The sequence below is a fragment of the Balaenoptera ricei genome, chromosome 12 (assembly GCF_028023285.1).
Source record: "Balaenoptera ricei isolate mBalRic1 chromosome 12, mBalRic1.hap2, whole genome shotgun sequence".
Classification (NCBI taxonomy): domain Eukaryota; kingdom Metazoa; phylum Chordata; class Mammalia; order Artiodactyla; family Balaenopteridae; genus Balaenoptera; species Balaenoptera ricei.
The window spans coordinates 75,930,608-75,953,739 of NC_082650.1; the positions used below are offsets into that span (position 1 = coordinate 75,930,608).

The window sequence follows — 23,132 nt, forward strand, 5'->3', positions numbered from 1 at the left end:
ACCTGCAACGAGAGCTGTTGTTCCCTGTGGCAGCGAACAGCTTGCCTGCAGAATCACAGGCACCACAGAAAGCCTCAATTAAGTGACTGCTCACAGAGTGCTGACAAGCACATTTACACCTACAGACAGTACTTCAGTGTGTGTGCACGCACGCGTGTGTGGTGTTAGCAGTTAGGAAGCCCTGATAAAGTATAGTTCAAATAATGAGAAACTGCCATTTTCTTAGGTTAAAAAATAAATATCAGTGATTTCATACAGTTCAACTTGAATTATAAGGACAGTTATAGATTCTATATATATTTAACCTAGAGGTTTATAAATAGCTGCTGACATATCACAATTATGACACAATTTTTTAAAATCTTATTTATAATTTTGTATCCCAATATTCATTTACTGAGTTGTTCATTGGCAAATCTGTATAACTGCCTTTGTCTGGTGATCTAAGTCCCCATATTAAAGGCAATCACAATTAAAATAAACTTTAGGTTGGATACAAAAATAGCAATCCAATTATCTATTAGTTTCTGACTCTTAATAGACACAAGTTCGTTAGTCATCACACACATACACACACACAACTACTCACTCATAATCTTCATCTATTCATCTTTGGGAAGAAGAAAATAATTGGAAGCGCCCAAGTTACAAATGGTAGTTTGGTTCTAGTCATATAATTTAATTTACTAACTATTACAGCTGGATTAAAGGTAAAAACGAAGTAGTTTCTCTTCTCTGATTATGTTCTTTGCTATATTTGAATCTTTTGTATAAATAAATTCTAGAAATGACATGAGAAGGTAGTGCACTAAGTCTTCAACTTACATGCTTATTTTCAAACTTAAATTTTTAAACTAAGACATTTCAGTAAGAGGAAGCCAGCTTGAAAACCAAGAAGCCACGTGATAGACTGAACATTTGAAGCTACTGACAGCAAGTTAATCATAATACTCTGATCATGTAAGTATTCAGCTTTGCTAGTGCAGAAACTAACCTATCGTTTTTGTCATGATTTAAGGAAGAGAAAGGACAAAGAAGAAATCATCTATGCTAATTCTGTCAAACAAATTAAAAAAAAAAAAAAAACCCCTGAACTCTGAGTCATTTTCCAAAGTGGAAAATCTAATTCACTGAAAAATACATGCATGGCTCTAATTTCAGACAAGAAAGCTAAAGCGAACTACGGTGGTTCATGATTCAAGCCAAAATTTATGGCAGGGATGAAAGAGTTCATGGAAAGCCTCAGGAAATTATAGAAAAGAATACTTGAGCAATGTTCATTCTATTTCCAAATGGAGGTCAGCCTGGGTTCTCAGTATCATTTATTTCTAGGACTTAGCTTTTACCTGGTTTGCTATGATTTTCCAATTACTAGAGAGTCGGATAATTTCAGGGCAACAGACTTCACTTTAATAATACCTCTTTTCATTTTCACTGTCTTTTACCTATTCTCTTCTGATCTGCTACATCACTCAGTTATTCCTCTATGTTCTCTCTCCCTACCTTATACCACACAATTGAGATCTCCTGCTCTGGGAAAATGACTCTATTTGAACTTTCCCACATATGGCTTACATTTTCTTTCTTTACCACTTGCAAAAGGTCTGGCACAATAAGTACCCAGTAATTATACCTGGAAAGCCCTTCATAGTTTTTTGGGGTTTTTTTTAAAGCCACTTTCAAAACATTGCTTGATATTCACCTCCTTCATTCATGGAGAGTCATTTAAGGTCAAATTCATCTGCATCTGTTTGTTCACTTAAGGTAACCTTAGAATACATTCAAGTTTGCACTATGTAACTTGCTCTTACTGGCCTATTTCTTGATACAAGTATTCTTCAGTCTCATGTTTGTGTATGTCCTTTCTTCCGCCTGGGAAAATAATTTCTGATGCCTTTTATTTGTTTCATACCACGATACCTAAAATAGCCTTCTACACACAGTGTGTACTCAAAATACAGCCACGTGATACTTTTCTGAAAATTAAAATACTATCCACAAATACATTCTTATAATTTTAAATATTTAAAGATGCTAAACTGAATACATGCAGTTAGTTTCTTCTAACCCCTCCCTAAAATAACAGCAAAGATTTTTTTTTTTCTGTGTGTGTGGTTGTTTTTTTAAGGCCTAGCCTGCAAGGACAATAAGAACAGAAATAAAAAAGCAACAGAAGTTTGGGAGCTGACAAAGCAAAGAGACGACTGGTAACTGACTCAGTAGACTCCGTAAAGCTAAATCCGAAGCTAGACAAACAAAAAGCCAAGAATCAACCCATCTGTAATATGAGATCCCTTTGAGGCTCAGAAATTGGCAGGACCAAGTATCTCTAGAATCAGAGTGAAGGCAGAGCTAAAACCACTTTCTGGAAGAAAGTTCATTTAAGAAGCCTAGATGCCGCCTCCCCCGCTTTCTGAAGTCCTCCCCTACTTCACACGGCCACATGACTGATTCTCTCCTATTCTGGCAAAATATCAGAATTTTGCTCTCTCCGTAGAGGGCAAAACAAAGGGTCTCTAGACTGGGTATATGTTATAGGCTGAACTGTGTCCCCCTCAATTTTCAACATCAAAGTCATAACCCCCAGTACCCCAGAAAGTGACTATACTTGGAGACAGGGTATTTTAAAAAGTAAGTGAAAATGAGGTCATTAGGGTGGTCCCTAATCCGATGTGACTGACGTCCTTATAAGAAGAGGCAATAGGGACACAGACACACGCAGATGGAAGACCATGTGAACACAGCCATCTGTAAGCCAAGGAGGGGCCTCAGGAGAAGTCAACCCTGCCAGCACCTTAGTCTCAGACTTTTAGCCTTCAGACTGTGAGAAAATAACTTTCTGTTGTTAGGCCACCAAATCTGTGGTACTTTTTCACAGCAGCCTTAGTAGACTAATATAGTATACTAGGCAAAAAAAAGGAAATTAAGTTTACAGATATCCCAGCCTTCTTTTCCCGTATAACTTCTGAAATGCTGGATGCGGGGTAGAAGACTGTTTACCCGAGAGACTCTGACAAATACTGGTGTCAGACTTTTCCCGAAGAAACCATCCAGCCACATACTAAATATTACTGTCAACAAGCCACACCCACATGCACAGAGTTTCCAATCAGCTTTTAGAGTTCCACCCTGAAATACAAGCAGATGGTCAAGGATCAGCAGACATTCAAAGAAAGCATCTAATATGAAAGACAGACCAAAATAAACAAACTGTAGGAACAGAGGCTACACAGGGAGACAAAAACTCTCAAACACTATAATTCTTAAAAAGAGAAGATAGAAAATAGGATGCTAAAACAAAGGAACAAAAATCAAAAGAGTTCTCCAAAGTTAAAAATACGAGAGTAGAAATGAGTATCACAACAGCAGAGCTGGAAGACACAGCGGAAGAAATCTCCCAAAAAGTAGAAGAAAAGGACAAAATTGAAAATGAGAGAGAAAAGACAAGATAATTAGAGAACTGGTTAAGAAGGCTTAAAGTAAGACTATTTCTAAAAAGTAAGAACAGACCATGGAGGGAAGAAATATCAGTATTCCCCAGGCCTGAGGGTCTTAAGTTTCTGTAATGGAAATATTAGCAAAAAAGGATGAACATTCGGCACAGAAGTTGAAAGCAGACCCCCCATTAAGGTACATCAAACTGTGAAATTTCAAAACACTTGGAAGAGGCAAATCCTACCAGTTTCCAAAGAGAAAATATGGAGTGCATTCACTTTGTGAAAATTCATCAAGTAGAACACTTGTAATATACACCTTTGCCTATAAATGTTATAGTTACATAAAAAGCTTTAAAAAATAAAGAAAGGAAAGAAATGAATGGTATCATCCTTTAGGAATAAACTCAGAAACTGGTTTAGGTAAGCAGAGAGACAGTAAATGTGCCTTCTCTAACAGAAAAAAACTAGATGTGCCTACAAGGCATAAACTTAACTTGTTTCTGAACCTTTTATAAAAAAAAAAAACCTCAAGGAGTGAATGGTTGGACAAGAGTTTGAGTGGGTTTCTACATTTAGGTATCATTACCAAATGACCTTTGTTATGTCTAAACATTAGATAGCAGAGTCAGAAATTTAATTTCTGCTTAAAAAAAAAAGGAGGATAACAGACACAATGTCCATTTTCAACTCCTTAGAGAGAGATACAAGGACACTTTGGCTCACTGCAAGTGGCCTTCCAAACTCTGATACAACTGAGCCACTGACACAACATTTTCATTAACCCAGGACTCAAAATAATAACACAGCCTACCTGTATCTTTCTTTGGAATAAGTGAATTATGATTCTCCAGGGGATGACCAAGGCATTTCCAAGAAGTATTCTCTTTTTTCTTCAGGACAATCTCTATTTTTCCCACATTCTCAACAACTCGCACTGAAAAGAAGATAAATTCCATTTGTATTCATTGATACTAAATGTAAGGTTTTACTTTTAAACCAATCTTTCTCAAACAACCCAAATGTCCCAATCAGATATGAATGACACTGAGCATTTGTGAGATAAATAAAATTCTGTGTACATGTTCATCAAAATTGTTTATGCCTTATATGGTGTTAAATCCAGTTTATGTTGGATTCAGACTAACTTCTTTCAAATTAATTTATCAAGGGTCAAACTAATACATAATGCTAGTTTTCATACAAGCTCAAATAGAGCCATGACAACTAATTAACACATAGCTTAAAAAAAAAAAAACTTAAATATACAAATTAGCCATTGAATGGATCCACAAAAGCAAATTTAATTTATACTCTTTTAACATTTCTTGGGATTTGAGGGGTTCTTATGAGTGAATTCAGTAAACCAATATTGAGCCTAATTAACATAGAAAAAGCTTCAGGAGAATGAATCCCAATAAAGTGCATGTCAATCTTTGATAATTAAAAATCTTTTAGATTCTCTTTTTATTTTTGAATGTTTAAAATAGTTTAGAATACATGAGTACAATAATAAAATTAACTTTTAAAATTGATTAAATTTTATGAATTGAATGTGCTTTTAAAGACCTAAAGTATATTTCTTTTTGTCTTTAGAAACAATCTGTCCTTCCTCACTGTAAACACATAATTCAGTAGCAATGTAACAACTTTTAAACACAGATTAATCAAATCAATTCAATGAGCACTGATTTAAAGCTTAACAAACATAAGAAGTCCTTGACTTTAAAGAGATTAATTTATACAATTTATAGAACTTACTACGGTATAAAGAAAAGGGAAGGTATAGAACCGGTGTAAGGTACTCTGACAGTACTTTAAAACAAGAAACCACATGTATATATGAATATAGAATGGAATATTATTCAGCCTTAAAAAAAGGAAGGAAATCCTGCCACTTGCAACGACATATGATAAATCTAGAGGGCATTATATTAAGTGAAATAAATAAGACAGAGAAGACAAATAGTGCGTGGTATCATTTATATGTGGAATTAAAAAAAAAAAAGTCACACTCATAGAAACAGAGAGTAGCAAAATAGTGCCAGGAGTTGGGGCAGGGGGAGGGGGGAATAGAGAGAGCTTGATAAAAGGGTACAAACTTTCAGCTACAAGATGAATAAGGTCTGAGGATCTAATGTATAACATGGTGACAACAGTTGATGACACTGTCTGGTATAATTGAAATTTGCTAAGACAACAGAACTTGTGTTCATACGCATACACACACACACACACACACACACACACACACACACAAAGGTAAATATGTGAGGTGATGGATGTGTTAATTTGATTGTGTGAATCTTTTCACAGCATATACCTTTATCAAATCATAACATTGTACACTTTAAATCTTTAAATATATTGTAATTTTGTCAATTATATTTCAATAAAGCTAAAGAAAAACACAAAAAACAAGAAACCACCATTCTTTGATGAGTCTTCTATTGCTAAACAGCTGTCTAAAATCCACATTGTGTAGTTTTACATGCAGAAATATTCATAATTTAATGTGCTCTGTCAATATTAAATATTTGAATATATACACCTAAGAAAAATTTGTCTGGTCTGGTCAAGTATATTTCTACAAGCTGCATGTCAGGAGTAGGGCCGGAAGGAAGAATGGGGACAGGAATTTTTTTTCTAAGGAGAGGAAAAGGAAAGGGCAAAGAGATGAGATGAAAAAGGGGAAAGAAAAAAGGCGTGGGGGGAACTGAAACCAGAGGGAAAAGAGTACATTTAAAAATTAACGTATTTGCTTATATAGAAAACATCATGTCCTTGTCTGCAACATGAAAATATACAAATGAATAATAAGATAAATGCTGTCCACCCCTCCATGTGTGTGTGTATATATATGTGTGTGTGTATATGTACAAAGATAAATTATTTTTGGTAGCTTACCAGAAAAATCTTCCTGAATCTCATGACTTAGGGCTGGAGAAAAAAAAATTTCAGTTAAGATCCAGCTTCAGTTCCTATGGTCTACAAACACCATATAAGATCATTTAAATGGTTCTTTCATGCATCATTTCAAATCTCTCAAACATATCCTGAGAAGTCAAAAGAAAGAAACTGAACACAACCAAAATACTGTATACAATATTTTGAGACAAATTACTTAAATATGTATCTTCAATTTTTCCATTTCTCTCCCTATTAATTAAGGAGTAAATACTCAATTGCCCACAGGTGGATAACCCACACTGGTGCAGGGATAGTCCCAGATTGACAATGCTACAAACCAAGACGGGAGCAAGGCAGGGAGAGATAGCACGTGAAACACACATACTCCAGGGTGTGCACGTGCGTGTGTGAATACAGGCCGGGACTGGGTCTAGCTCAGCGTTTCCTTTCTTACTGTTCTCTAAGTTGAATATTCATTCAGTTATTGAAAAAGAAAATTATTGGGCATCTATGCGTGTTATGCACTTTCCAGGTGTTACAGTTATCACAGTTAGTAAAAGAGAAAAAGCCCTGCTCTTATGGAACTTACATTCCAGCAGAGGGTGATGCAAGAAGTATTTTTACAAACATCTGCTCTAAAGTTCACTGTGTTAATATAGTTATGTGGAACTTAAAATTCTGCATTATTTTAGTCCTTCTGATCTAATATTAGCAACCAGGAGTTTCACATTTTTGACTGTGGAATTTTTGTTTGTTTTTTATATGTGTGCAAGATACAGTTAGCTACAGTGTGAACAGAACTAGCCATAAAGTATTTGAAACATAATAAATGCTGACACAGAGGTCTTCCTTAAAGAAAAATCATGCCAGAGCTAATGAATAATGTATACTTTTCTAGACATCTGAGTTTTTGATTAAAACTCTCCCTAAGAGGCAATATATATTATATATTATGCTAGCAAAAAATAGGGTAGCATGTATTTCTAGAAGAAATGTTTAAGATTTGAGGTTGATTAATGAATGGGGGGAAAATAAGAAAGAAAAAACATTTATCAACTCCAATCAAATTCAGGACTAAAGGTCCTTCATTAATATGGTAAAGCCATGAGCTGAATCTTGAGTCACCTGAGGCCTGGAGAATTTCAGTCTCTGTTTTGCAAAAGTAAATGAAACATTCTCTACATAAGAATGTGTGCTTAAAATACAGTTTTCTTCTTGCTGTTTTGGTTTGTTTCATTTCTACTTTCTAACTAGAATAACATTACCTTCTTTAAAGGAGAAAAGGATGAACTCCTAGAGTCATTATGGGTGAGAAATGGATTAAGAATCTGCTACCTTGATTCTAGATTTTAGTCCTGATTTCTTTCCCCTGATAGATCTGTAACCTCTCAAAACAGACAGAAGTGAAGTGTATGGTAGGTCTTTGCCCATGAAGGGACAGGCAGCTGAGGGGTACAGTATAACCTTGCGGCTGGCAAGAGACAGGCCGATAGAACAGCGCCTGGTGATGTCTACTCAGCGGGAGCACATGACAGGCAGGCCTCCGGAGATTTATTTGTAGGTATTAAGTTACAGAGTCTTACAAAGCTGGGCCAACAAGTATTTCATATGATTATTGATTTTGATCGCACCTAATTGTTTAAACTTGGGAAAAGTGAGGTTGTACTGCCATTTGCTAGCGCTTTCCTTAGCATAAAGAAATAACAGAAAAAAAGATCAAAAATGACAAACCAAAATGACAATGGCACATAAAATATTATAGGTACCGAGACTCTACACCAGTAACTACTATACCTAAAGGAAACAAAAGTTGTTTCCATTAATACAGAATAAGGTACTTACCAATATGTATAAGATATGAATAATCCTTGATAACTGTTTCTGCTCTAAAGGAATCATCCCGGTGATCAGCTATTACTGAGTCTAAATTGATATCCTTAAATGGAAATCGAAAAGAGAAGGATTAAAAAGTAAACTTTTCACCAAACTCCTATTACTATACTTTTAAGCTGATCAGTGGAAGTTCATATGGTACTTATTTACAGAACCCACAAGCTAAATACACATTATTACTGTTTTTTGCTCTCTCATACAACCCAGTTCTTCTCCTTCAAAGCATATATCACAATTTTAACTATGCATTTGTCTATGCTTAATGTCTACCTTACACACTCGTCTTTACGCTCTAAGTGTAAGGGGCAGAATATTGTCTTCAGAATATTGCTCAGCACCAAGTAGGTGCTCAAATATTTGCTGGATAAATAATTTGGAAAAAAAATTAGAATCAGACAAGAAGCCAAGATATTTGCGTTCATTTTTATCTTTCCACTATTATGTGACACTGTGCAAATAACACAACCTCTTAGGCTCAGCTTATCAAAAAAATAATAATAATAATAAATTCACTAACAAATTTTTAGATGTCTCTAATTTCTACATAGCTTTGGTGCAAGTTATTTTGGTGCCTATCGTTTACACCATACACCGAATACATTATTCCACGTAGAAACCTTCCCCCTTCCCTTAATCATCCATCCTCTGTGCTTCACGGATATCACCAATGAGAGCACACAGACCCCAACCTCGCCGGGCCCTGTCCTCTTGGTTCAGGTCTGCTTGGTTAGGAGACAATACCAAGAGGGAGTGGAAGGCGGGACAAGCAGTGCCTCTCTGGGCCTCCTGGCTCTTTCAGGCAGAGGCTGGTCACTCCTGCGGAGCCAGCAAATCCTGCTGCAGGAGTAGGAGGAACTCACCAGCTCAGATGTGGTTCTGCTACTACAGAAGTAGCATGAATTCTCAGAAATTCCTAGCTGCCAGAACTTGTCTTTAAATCTCCACAGTTCCTCAAGTGTGGGAACCTTGCCAGTTGCTGGAGGATGTGTCTGGAGATGCTGTAAGTTGCCTGCTTATTTATCTGATTTCCCAGCTGGACTGTAAGCCTGGTGAGAGTTCAGTCTCTATGAATCTGGCCCATCATTAGATTCCTGAATTCTACGATGGTGTTGCAAATGAAGCAGGGGTTCAATAAATACTTAGTGAATGAATTAACTCCTTAATTTTAGTTTTCAGAGGGCATTTACTGAACCCCGTTAGTGGCTTAAGCATACTAAGCTCCAGCAGTACAGTCTCTCCTGTCTCTTGAATTCCAACTTAAGTGCAGGAAATTAGTTCGTATGGTGAAGTTAAACTGGGACTCTCACTGCTGTTATCCATGCTTAAACACAAACAAAAAAAAATCACAGAAGAGCACATGAAATACGCTTCTTCCTAGTCTACTTTTTCCCTAAGACGCTACGGCGTGGTTGTTAAGAGCATGTACTATGGGGCCAGCCTGCCTGGGTTCAAAACACTAGATCTGCCGCTGACCGTGTGACTTCGGGTAAATTACTTAATTTCTGTTTCCTCATCTGTAAAATAGGGGTGACGAAAGGATCTACCTCACAGAGCTGCTGTAAGTTAATACAAGAAGAGCTCTTAGAAAAGTACACCTGCGCATAGCTAACATTTATTATTTACGTTTTTGTTTTTTCTGATCTTAAAAATGTGTTTACCTTCTGTTTAGTATATATGACAATGGTGACTAAAGCGTCTGTTTGGAACCAGTCATAGCTGTAAAATATTTTAAAAAGAATAAATAATCATGTGCAGTAACATATATTAAATCATTAAATATATAATTTTAAAATATATACAACTTAAAAAAATAAAATATGACACAATGAATACATGATTTAAAACATATAGTTCAAAATCTACAGTGAGAAATATATTTCTCTAGGTAAAGTTTTTTTTCTAAATAATCAGTGGTGTTACCATGAAATAAATAATAAAGCAATTATTTCTCAGTTTAAAATACTTATACGTCCATGTATTCCAACTTGGATAAAAACAAACAACATCCTTGACAAGGCACTTTTTATAAAGGTTACATATCTAAAATTCCTTTTATCAGAGCAATAACACAACATGTTTTCTGACATGTTTCTGAGCATGACAAAATCTACATGCTTATTACCTTCACTCCTCCCTCTCACAAATATATTATTACTCCTCAAGAAATTAACTCACCAAGGATGTTTAATGGTCAACAGTAAAAACTTAAGGAAAAACTAAGTCTTCGGTTTTGTAATAGCTATTGATCAAATTGATTCTGTTTTTGCACTTACTACCTGTAGACAGGCCCCCAATGTGAATGCTAGGAGGTGTCCTGAGGCCCTTAACTTAAAATTGAATATGAAATAATTTAACAGGTATAGCAAGTAGAGCCGGAAGCTGCTGTTATAGACTCACAATAGGGGGAAAGGTGGTAAGAGAAAGACTACAAATAACACACATAACCCTAATGGCATCTGAAATATCATTAACAAAAATATACATGGATTGCTTAATTTACTAAGACAGGGTGCAATACATTTTGAAGGATTTCCATTAAAAACTGATAAAGCAAACTAGACACACAAAAAATAGAATAGTTGAATAAATTATGGATATTCTATGATCAATTTCCATCATATGATAGAATACAGACAAAAAATGCTTTTGCAGAATCTTTCAGGACATAGGAAATTGATCACAGAATATACTGTAACACCGTATTATCAAAATAGAATAGTATGGAAATAGGTATGACATGAATAAACTGTGTGGAATAAACCAAATATTAAGAGTCTATATCCAGGGTTGATGGGATTACAACTGATTTTATCACTTTCTTTTGTATTTCTCTGTATTTTCCAAGTTTTCTACCATGAATGTATATTTTATAATCAGAAAAAATAGTTCTGAATAGTTCTTTTTTAAAGTTGTGGTGTTTAAAATGGGTTAAACTTCAGTTATGTTAAAAATTCATATTTATGGAACAGCTCATTCTCCAACAATGCCTGATAAATGAGGCACTGCAGTTCTTGGGTCAAAGAAGCATAATTAATATAATAAGCAATAAATCAAACTTAGAGCCATTTTTTTAATGTGTATATTTTGGTGTCGAACTGATTAAGCTTTAAAAAAGTAAAACAAGAATGCATACCTTGGAGAACTAGGTCCTTCTTTGGCAAGTGGATCTGTCACTTGGCTCTTGGGAAGCATGCCTTCACAAAGAAAAACAAACAAAATAGCTACAGTTCATCTATGTAGCATTTTTCTTTTTTTCCCCCATCTTTTCAGTAAACTTCTTATTGAAATATTATAAAAGGACACAAGTCATAAATGTACTACTCAATGGATTTTCATAAGTAAAACATACTCTTGTAGCCAGCACCTCCCTGTGCCCCCTTCCACTCAGCGCCCCTCCCCCAAGGGTAACCACTCTTCTTTTAACATCATGATTAGTTTTTGCCTGCATTTGGCCTTTATAAAAAATGGAATCATAAAATATGTTCTCTTTTGGTCTGGCTTTTTTGGTCCAGCTCTATAGACGTTTCAGTTAATGTCAAATCAGCATGATTAATAGTAAACAATAAACCAGGTCTGGAGCTTTCTGAGATTTTATCCAGGATGCTGAATGCGTCAGCAGTTTGTTCCTTTTTATTACTGAGTATTACTACACCGTATGAACATAGCATATACCGGAATCTATTCATTCTCCTGTTGATGGACATTTGGGCAGTTTTTAGCTATTACGTAGAGTGCTGTTATAAATGTTCTTGTACATGTATATACATTCTTAAAGAACATCCATCTACATTTCTGGTAGGTATATAGGACATGTGTATGTTTAGCTTTAGTAAATACTGCTACCCAGTTTTCCAAAGTGGTCATACCAGTTGACACTTTCTACCAGAAGTGTGTGGGAGCCCTGTTGCTCCACCACCTTGCTGACACGTGGCATTCTGTCTTTTTTCATTTTAGACATTCTTGTGGATGTGCCCCAGCATCAAATTTTATATTTTTATTTTTATTTTTTTAAAGATTTAATTTTTAATTTATTTTTGGCTGCACTGGGTCTTCGTTGCTGCATGCGGGCTTTCTCTAGTTGTGGCGAGCAGGGGCTACTCTTTGTTGTGGTGCACGGGCTTCTCACTGCGGTGGCTTCTCTTGTTGTGGAGCACGGGCTCTAGGCACACAGGCTTCAGCAGCTGTGGCTCATGAGCTCTAGAGCACAGGCTCAGTAGTTGTGGCTCACGGGCTTAGTTGCTCCGCGGCATGCGGGATCTTCCCGGACCAGGGCTCGAACCAGTGTCCCCTGCATTGGCAGGAGGATTCTTAACCTCTGCGCCACCAGGGAAGTCCTCAACATCGCATTTTCAAGGCTCTGGTTTTCTCATTGTTTTCGAAAACTCTGAGAACACGGAAGAGCTCCAAAGATACTATCAGTGATACTATCAGACAAACAACTTCAGGTGTTACATCACAAATTGCATAAAGTAGTCTACAATAAGACAATCTTTTCTAGTTAAAAAAGAAAAGGTAATTCATCTGGCAATCCAGCTTATTAGCTGAATTTCTATAACTTTCTTGTGCAAACAGGGAGAAAAAAACCCCCAATTTTTAAACATACATTAGTAACACGGTTCAGTCAGAGTAGCCCCGTGCATTTCGCAAGTGTCATACCAAACTTTTCTGGGGGGTTAGCGGCAGTGTCAGTCATAATTCCAAGTCATAGTGAACGGCCGAGGAAGCCAGAGCCGCCGAGCCCAGAGGAGGGGAGATTAATAGGCTGGCTACTCAGCATCTGTGTAGACACTGGAAGAGCGCCCGTGCCTGAGGGAGGGACCCGTTCAGCCTGGCCTCTGAGGGTGGAACTCCTAGTCACCATGAGTATTCAAGCTGAGGGCAGATGAACACATGTTCAGGGATGTTACAGAAGGGACTATGGTAAGAGTCAGGGCTGTTCGATGCTTTGTGACCCCCTAGAGGGGTGGGAAAGGGAGGCTCAAGAGGGAGGGCATATGGGGAGATATATGTATGCATATGGCGGATTCACTTTGTTGTACAGCAGAAACTAACAACACTGTAAAGCAATTATACTCCAGTAAAGATATATATAAAAAAAAGAATGTAAACAGTAATTACACTCCTGAAAAAAATCCATCCTATAAAATAAAAACATCAGTATATACAGATAAAAAAAAAAGGAGGGCTGCAATAAGGGATCTACAAAGTTCTCTGCCAAATCCTCTAAGCTTAGGCAAGTAAACACATCCTTTGTATAAAAAATATCTAAATACCCCAAATAATTCTGTGAGGCAATATTGTACACAGTCATGTGAATATGATTCATTTTTTACTATAAATGTATATGACTTACCGTTTAAGAGTTTCTTTTCCTCATGATAGTCTGTACAGTGGTTTAGAAAAAAAGTTAGGTAAGAATATTGTAACATCAGAGAGAAGATCGGTTAATATTATTGAGTTAAAGATAACAGCCCTCTTCTTGAAGGGCTTTCTTCCGAGGCCTGAGGAGAGAAACAAGGCTGATAAACAGATGGCCTATGCTTTAAGTAAGAAATTTCATCTCTGAAGACTGCAGGCCATTTCTCCAGGCGTTTGTCTACCATTTCACTGGGCTTTTTCCTCCTCCTTTGGACATTCTTGTTGTAATATCTTGGTTAATTTCTTTAGAAAGCACATAAAGACCCAAGTTTTGTCCTTGTCATCATATTCTGAATTAGTCAAAACTATCCAAAGTTTATTAGATTACACTTTATATATGAAACATATATATTAACCCAAAGAAAGACACCTTATTATCTTTCCTATCTAGGTGAGCAGTTAAAATGATTATTATTACTCCAAATTTAAATGGCCAAAATGCTGAAAATATGTTAAGACTTTCACTTGTATATCAGTGCAATCAATCATTAGGGGTACAAGCCAGAAAAAAATTTAATGGGTGTTTTCTTTCAGGATGGCAGCCAGCTCACAAATCTATATTATATTTTGATCACCACAAGTTTTATAACCATATGTCAAAATAAAACCCTCAGCAAGTTGCCAGAGTTTAAAAAAAAAAAAAAAGAATGCCAAGCTAACACAAAATATTCAAGTAGTAAACTAAATTGATAGACATTAATTGTTAAGGTGACATCATCTTGTTTTATAGAAAAAGAAACCAAAGTACGTATATCAAAGCTTTCAAATTTTTTTATGTTCTGATTTTCAATCAACCAGAGATCTGATAATTACTACCACTTCACTCACATGCTATAAAATACCCATGATTAAGGAGGTCAGATAACCATTCTTTTTATTTTCCCCTTTTTACCGAAATAAGTTCATAGCTGAAAGGGATCTTAACAACATACACCAAATTATCATCCGCTCCCCTCATTTAAGGCTGAAAATCAGAGGTCAGGACTTGAATGAACCCCACAGCTCTTTAGCAGCAAAGCCAAGATTAAACTTCATCTCCCCTGAAACTAAGTGCCATTTTTCTTAACATGCCATTGTGAGAGATAATACTTTCTGAAAAGACACAGGACCTAAAAACCATTTAAATTATGCCTCAAAATGAGCTTTGTTTTTCAACTGCCAGATGAAAATCTTAGTCATTAGTTTGCAAGGGATCACTGATGTCCCTGCTTGCTGACTTACTTTCATATAATTTCATCTGCCTTTGCTACTGCAGTTGTGATCATTTGTTTTATCAATATCTTAGAACAAATAGCAAACTCACAGTAACATAAGTAAATTAAACCTAGTTTCAGTGTACAACATAGTTGGCAGTTTGATGAATCTCATTTATCATGTAAAACAACTTGTTTTTATCTAAGAGGCTCACAGATTTTGAAAACTTGTCCCCAGGGAATTTGTTTCTAGGGAAAAAATATGTCATCTCATATGATTACTTCCTGTCTGATGTGAATTGATTTGAACCTGTCAGAACTTTATGGATCCTGCTAAGTTATTCATTTTTTTCTGAGTCCTTTTTTCTTTAATACAAGAAGTACCAGTAGGAAGAGAACATCTACCTAAATGATATAAAATAACTTTAAAACTCCACCTAGTGTACTTTTGTAACTCTTTTTGAAAACTGAGTCACAGAAATAAGTGAGTATTTTTTTTTTTACTATTAAGCACATTTACATCAGAGTTACTCTAGGCACATGAGATACTTTCCTCTCTAACAAGAAATCTAACACTGTCTTGATAAGTAATTCCATCATTTGGTTGGCTCCATGGCCAAGAAAATTTGCATCTTCTTATAATATTGGTTAGACTGCATTACTCTGATCAGAGCCTCTGCTTTCTGGAAAGGTCAGAGTCCTTCAGAAGGCTGGAGCTGTGATCTATCAGCACTCAACTTTTCTTTGGTAAGAGGGCTGGTGACAATTTTTAATTGTGACCCCAATCTAGTTTACCTCTTCTAAGTGGAGCCACAGAAGGATCCCCTGGGATGAGGAAAGTTAAAAAACAAGCAAACAAACAAACAAACAAACCCTGTCTTACTAGTATACTCACTCATTTAACAAATACCTGTTGACCATCATCTTAATAGGGATAGTGACACAATATGAAACCCTTTGGATAAAAAGTTAGGAAAATACGACTATATGTTCAGTTTGCTTATACATGCGTAAAGATGATTTGGAAGGATCACAATAACACGGTTACCTGCATCTGTGCACAGGAGGGAAAAGGGTAGGTGGGAGACAAAGGTATGACCATGGCACTTCTCATTCTGGAATCATGTGAATGCATTACTGAAAAAATTAAATGAACTAAATTGAAAACTTCAATATGGTCTTTTCAATATGATACGACAAATGTTTTAAAAGAGATATATAGAAGGTGGTATGGAAGGACAGGGATGAGGGAGGGCATTGCTACTTGGAATTTGAAAGGACTTCATTGAGGAAATAATATTTTAGCTACATTTTGAAAATATGTATGCATTTGTCAGGAGGCCCTGAACAAAAACATTCTAGGAAGACAAACACTGCACTTTCATATCTGAATGTCATATTTATCCGTAGCTACATACCCCATCTTCCTTTCTCACTCCAAAAGGCCATTGTCACGTAACCATCAGATGGGAGCTCCGTCTTATTACCAGGGATCTTAGTCACAAAATCCAAAGTGTACCATTCCATGTTCCCTTTACTGCTTTGCCTGGCCAGAAGACTCCCTGGTTCTCTACAATGTGTTTAATAACCATTTTTCTCCAGAAATTCTTCCTCATCTCTAAAGAGAACTAACTCTTCATAACACACTGAGGCCTAATTCTTGGTTTTGTTTCCAAAGTCATAAACTCATTTCTCAAATTCTATAAAATTTAGTAATTTATGTATTTCTAAACTACCCTTCTCTTTTACTCTCCTTAATTTATCTATGTTAAGTATCTTCTGAATCATCTTCAAATTTTGTACATCTCTCAAACTTCAAGGCCCAGAAGTTTACTCCTTATCCTAGAAGTAGTCTACTAGCAGAATTAAAATAAAGGTTTAATAGTTCAAACACATACTCTGAAAAATTCCAGGATTAAAAAGTTCTAAAAGTGCCAGAGTATATAGTTACTTATTCCTGGTCAGTTTTTCTCTCCACTATTCATTTAACTAATCACAGCAAATACTGCATTTTTAGAAGTTTGTATTTTCTGTTTTCAAGGCTATACTTGTCATTTTTTATTCAGTTCTCCAATTTATTAGTTATTTTCTACTCTTGTCCTATCCTCAGAGGGATTAACCACTCCTTCCTTATTTGGTATTACCTATACACAAATATACACATGTTCAAAAATCATTTTTCAGGACTTCCCTGGTGGTCCAGTGGCTAAGATTCCACGCTCCCAATGCAGGGGGCCCGGGTTCGATCCCACATGCCGCAACTAAAGATCCCGCGTGCTGCAACTAAGACCCGACACGGCCAAATAAATCAATAAATAAATATTTTTAGAACAACACTTTAAAAACAATCATTTCTCTCTGAAAACAAAACAAATACTAACTTAAACCAAACACTGGCCAGTCACAATCATACAGCAAGACCCACTTCCTGCTCAGGTCTGCATCTGCCCCCTGACCAGGGACTTCTCACCCCCCATTTTTAATTACCTGTCCCTTATATCTTTCTGGCAGGAATCACTCAGACAGTGGGACCTATAGCACAAAAGCAAATGAAGGCAGCCTGGCTGAGAAAGCAAATCTGCTCAGCCAGTAAAGTCCACTTCATCATGACACCCGCCCCTTTCTCTCCACTAGTAACTGTCTTGCTTCCCCCGTACTGAGCCTCTGAGCTTGTGTTCTGTCCACCCACTTGAGCCCTGAACTGTCCCCATTTTATCAATGAGGAAACGGTAGCTCCTAGAAGAGGGAACTTTGACTGACTATACAGAAGCTGACCTCCCAGCTGGCAGCCAGCCCACCCAATTAGTGATGCCACTAACACCATCATTTTTAAGAATAAAAAACTAATTCATATATGAGGGTTTCTCCATGTCAGCACTAGGAACACTTGGGGCCGGATGATTCTTCGTTGTGGGGGTGTATCCTGTGCCTTGTAGGGCATTTAGCAGCACCCCTGACCTGTCCTCTACCCACGGGAATGCCAGTAGCATCTAGTTCAGCTGTGACAACCAAATCATCTCCAGACATTGCCAAATGTCCACTGGGGAGCAAACTCAACCCAGTTTAAGAACCACTGGCATATACCAAAGAGAAATAAATTATTTGCAAGAGGATAACTTTAATGAGGTGATTTTCTGCCTTACAAAAGGAAGCACCCAGGATTTCTCTCAATGGTGGGCTTCTCCTATTAAATAACTGTAGCCTTTAAGGAAGGTACATATACCTACAAGCCTCAGGATCTTCCCTTTTAAACTGAGGGTGTTAGAACAGCTCTAAATCCCTCTTCCACCTCAAAAGTATTCTACTGATCTATGGTTCTAAGTGCTTTATAGTCAGCAAGTGCTTGTGAAAACTAAAAACATAAAGTATTAGAAGCCATGATAAAACAATGAGAAATTAAGAAGAAACATTCCTGACACTGGGCTATGCCATTAGAAAATGTGACTATTTTACAGAATGGCCATCATTAAAAACTCTACAGATAACGAATGCTGGAGAGGAGAGGATGTGGAGAAAAGGGAACCCTCCTACACTGTGGGTAGGAATGTAAACTGGTGCAGCCACTATGGAAAACAGTATGGAGGTTCCTCAGAAAACTAACAGTAGAGCTACCATATGATCCAGCAATCCCACTCCTGGGCATAAATCTGGAAAAAACTCTAATTCAAAAAGATACATGCACCCCTATGTTCACAGCAGCACTATTCACAATAGCCAAGACATGGAAACAACCTAAATATCCATCGAGAGATGAGTGGATAAAGAAGATGTGGTACATATATACAATGGAATATTACTCAGCCATAAAAAAGAATGAAATAATGCCATTTGCAGCAACATGGATGGACCTAGAGATTATCATACTAAGTGAAGTAAGCCAGAACAAGAAAGACAAATACCATGATATCACTTATATGTGGAATCTAAAATATGACACAAATGAACCTATCTATGAAACAGAAAAAGACTCATAGAGAACAGACTGGTGGTTGCCAAGGGGGAGAGGGTGGGGGAGGGATGGAGTGGAGGTTGGGTTTAGCAGATGGAAGCTTTTATATACAGAACTGGATAAACAACAAGGTCCTACTGTACAGCACAGAGAACTATATTCAATAGCCTATGATAAATCATAATGGAAAAGAATATTAAAAAAAAGAATGTGTATGTATGTGTGTATATATATAACTAAATCACTTTTCTGTACAGCAGAAATTAACACAATATTGTAAATCAACTATATTTCAATAAAAATATATATATATAAAGAAAATGTGACTATTTAAAAAATATAATATATTAAAATTTTAAGAGTACATTTATGATCTGGAACAGTGCTGTCCAGAAGAAATATAATGCAAGCCACAAATATAATTTAAAATTTTCTAATAACCACATTAACAATGTACCAAGAAACGGGTCAAATTAATTTTAATAATATATTTTTACTTAATGCAACATATCCAGAATCTTGTCATTTCAACATGTAATCAATGTAAAGTTATTAGATATTTTACATTCTTTTTTTCATCCTAAATTTTGAAATGCAGTATTTTATGCTTGTAGCACATCTCAGTTTGGAGAGTATTTCCGTACTCAATAGCAGCCACATGTGGCCAGTGGCTGTAATAATGACAGCAAAGGACTAAAAAAAGGGCAAAAAGAACATTTGTCATCTTTGCCAGAGAATGAAGTGTTCCACATTTGGAGTCAATAACTGAAGCTCACCTTTTCAAGCAAAGTTTCTCCCTTTATTCGTTATTGGTATCTTTCTAAAGCACAATACAAACCACAATACTTTTTAAACAAAGGATTATAAAAAAACCCACTGATTCTTCTCTTGATAAGGACCCATTATGTGTTTTATATTCTGACAATGTTAGCTCTTCTGTGTTCTTCCCAGATACCACTCCTACCCTAGAAGCCAGTAGATAAATGGAAAACTGTCCTCCCAGGACTGCTCAGCTGTGGGGATGCCTACAAAATGCTACTTCTGGCTCCTCTCTGCACTGGGGTCTGGCAGGTCACCCCACCTAAAAGATGGTGTCAAGGATCTCGTATTGAAAGAAGCCCATATATAACATTTCTCTACAGTATATCCATCACCCCCGAAACCCCCTATAAATCCTCATGTCAGCAAGTCTCCACCTACTGTTTCCACTTCTTCTCTGTTTTCATCCTCTATTCCTACTTAATCTGTTTTCATCCTCTATTCCCACTTCATCTCTGATTACACCTCTGTTACCATTTCATCTAGAAGCTCTAGTTGTAGAGTGAACATAGTCTCTAGTTTGCTACAGTTACAGTTTACTGCCTGCCCCCTGTTGTCTCAGTGTAACTACTAATAGAGGCTCCATTCATTCTCCAGTCTGCCCCAGTTTGGACAATTACATGGTCACCCCATCTAATAGTTTCTATCCTTAAGTCTCACGCCAGCAGACTTCAAGGATCAATCTCTGCCTGTAGATGAAAGGCACAGGAGGTACTGTTAAAACAACATTCACTTTAATTATCATGAACATTCTTGACACATTAAACCTTTCTCTTTAGTTACTTTGTCCCTTTCATATGATCTACTAGTTCTGGTTAGCTTGGAGTTCAGACTGTATCTTGCTGGATCTTAAGTCTCTACTGTTCCAAAAAACCCGATCCATTTACTTGCAGTCAACAACTTTCCTGATTTGTAAAATTCTTGTCTTTGCTTCCTAATGCCTTGCAAGTTCTCTCACATCACTACCTGCTACTGGTCTCATCCTAGCAAAACACTTATAATCCAAAAAGGCTTGAGAGTGAAACAGAGATTCATAAACATGTTCTCACATGCCCTGTCAATAATAATGATAATACTTAATTTTTCCCAGAAGCAGAGCCATGGTAAGACACGTGCTGATAATTATAGAGATACAAAGGAATAGAAAATGTAAGCAGCCTCAGTATTGTAGGAGCAGAGGAGCAAAAGTAGCCACCACAGCAATAACCACTTCTACTATTCCCACCACCTGTTGCTTCTAATGCATCAGGTGGTTAGCAAACATTATTTAATCCTCACAGTGACTTTGAGATGTTTCATTCTTAGACCCCATTTCACTGCTGAGCAAAAACACTCAGCTCTGTTAACTGATGCTGAAGATCAACAGCTTATGAGTGTAATTTGAGGCGGAGATGAGATCTGAAGCCATGTTAGTTTCTGTGAAACTTGTGCTCTTTCTACGGATCATGCAGCCTCAGGAACCAATCCCAGGGCCAGAGACAGTGTGAAAAAGGAAACTTTTAATTTATGACTACACAGTATCTCAGAGTCCATTTCTCATTCTGGATAAGAAATATGTTTGCACTTCCCTGAACCAGGTGGTGAGAAGGAGAAGGAATATTCATTATGGTTTAGTTCTCCACCATTAGGATTTAGTCAGAAATCCCAGTTTCCTCAACCCTTCTGATTTTGGTTTCATAAATCTGTTTGTCTTTGTTAGTCTTAACTACCTTCATTTCATCCTTGTTACTGAATGACTTTAGGTTGTCAGTTGCTCTCCCTCAGAACTTTCAAGATACTGCTCTCTTTGTCTCCTATTGATGTTCTAGTAAATTAGCAGTAACAGCCAGTAAATTACACTAGTAAATCAGCTGTCAATTTACTAATCACTGGTTTGTTAGTAAACCTCTCTCTCTCTGGCTGTTGTCTTTGGTGTTCTGCAGTTTTACCATGAATAGTCTATGTGTGGATTTCTTTTTATTTATCTTGATTGGGGATTTGCTGAACTTGCTAAATCTGAGATTTGTGATTTACCAGTTCTGGAAAAGTCTCAGCCATTCAGATGTTGCCTCTTCCTCATTCTCACTACTACTTCCTTCTGGTAATCTGATGACAACTGTTAGATCTTATCGCTCTATCCTCCGCGTCTCTTGCATATTTTTCTATCATTTTGTTTCTATGCACCACGTTCTGTTCAACGTCTGCTGCTCAGTCTGGCAGTTCACTCAACTCTTCTACTACGTCTAAACTCTAACTATTCATGCTATGCACTTTTTAATCTCACCAGCTCCATTTTTCATTTCTAGGAGTTCTATTTTTTTTTCAATTTTACATGATTATTTTAGCAGTCTCTTGCTTTACTCATGTTACCAATGCATTCTTATTTTCCTAATCACTTCAAACATAATTATTTTTATTCATAATTATTTTTATAATTACTCGTATACAAATAATAAAGTCCAAGGGGTGAAATTCTGCTTTTGTTTCTGCTGACTTGCTTCCTCAAGTGTTGTTTAATTTTTCTACTGTACATTAATAACTGGTGATGTGACCCTGTGGGAATTTTAAGGGTTTTAGGTTGAAAGTTTGTTCCACCATTAAAAATGTGTACATAAATCTGCCAAGCAGGCAGGGAAACCAGTAATAGGAGACCATCTTATTTCTCGGTTTGAGGTTTCTAAGACCACATAGGTGGTATATATATTTGAATTCCCAACTCTTACGCGGGCAAGACTGTGGTTACAAATTCTCAAAGGAGATTTCTCTTTCCTCTCCTCCATCACCTCATAAACAAGGTCAAGGCAGACTATCCTGTCATCTCCCTTTGTTGTTGCGCAGATTTCTTTTCAAGCCTTCCCATTTCACTGATCATATAGACTTCAAGAGTCAAGCCACAGGCAGGGATCTCAGCTCCAACTCCCTGCCTTTACAGACCCAAGATCCGGTCTCCCATTTCCTATGTGACCATTAAAATTCCCATGTGGCTCTACGTTCCAAGTATCTGATAAGTGCTTTGGGGAAATGGAGGCATCAGAACGAGCTTATCATCCTGGACTGCTGCTTCTAGCACCCTCCTTTTTTTTTTTTTTAAATGAAATATCTGGGGACTTCCTTGTGGAATCTGCTCATTTTAAACGGTGTTTGCCGTATTTGATGAAACATTTTGAAGATTATCTGTCTTTCATTTCCAGGGAGGAAGGAAGGAAACCGGAAAAGTCCTTTTATTAATTTCATGTCTCCTATGACACAGAAGCCTAAGGAGCTGGCACGCTTTCTGACCACACTGAACGGTATTACAGAGAAGCACATGACCTTTAGTGCCGGACTGTGTAAACAAGATATGTAATGTTCAGGATGAGGTAAAATTAGTCAGTTAGAAGTTTTCATTAAGAACATGGCCCCTGCTGGCAGTGAATAGGTGAACTCAGGAGCAATTAAGAGAAGAAAGGGATTTGTTTACAAAAGTAAACTGGTTTGGAAGAACTGCCAGACACTAAAGTTCAAACTAGTTTGCTTTTGGTATACACGCAGACCTCG

The 23,132-nt window shown here is 36.8% G+C and overlaps 1 protein-coding gene across 3 annotated transcripts in view; it reads right to left on the reverse strand.

Moving 5' to 3' along the window:
- LOC132376407 (cytochrome b5 reductase 4) overlaps positions 1-23,132 on the reverse strand; it is an 85,271-nt gene that overhangs the window by 25,597 nt on the left and 36,542 nt on the right. For 2 of the 3 annotated variants that reach the window (XM_059942073.1, XM_059942076.1), the window contains exons 5-10: positions 13,591-13,620; positions 11,371-11,431; positions 9,896-9,953; positions 8,187-8,280; positions 6,342-6,374; positions 4,249-4,371 (exon numbers count right to left, since the gene is read on the reverse strand). In XM_059942073.1, the coding sequence (XP_059798056.1) occupies positions 4,249-4,371; positions 6,342-6,374; positions 8,187-8,280; positions 9,896-9,953; positions 11,371-11,431; positions 13,591-13,620 (399 nt within the window). The remainder of the gene's footprint in view (positions 1-4,248; positions 4,372-6,341; positions 6,375-8,186; positions 8,281-9,895; positions 9,954-11,370; positions 11,432-13,590; positions 13,621-23,132) is intronic. The other variant, XM_059942075.1, reaches the window with a different exon arrangement.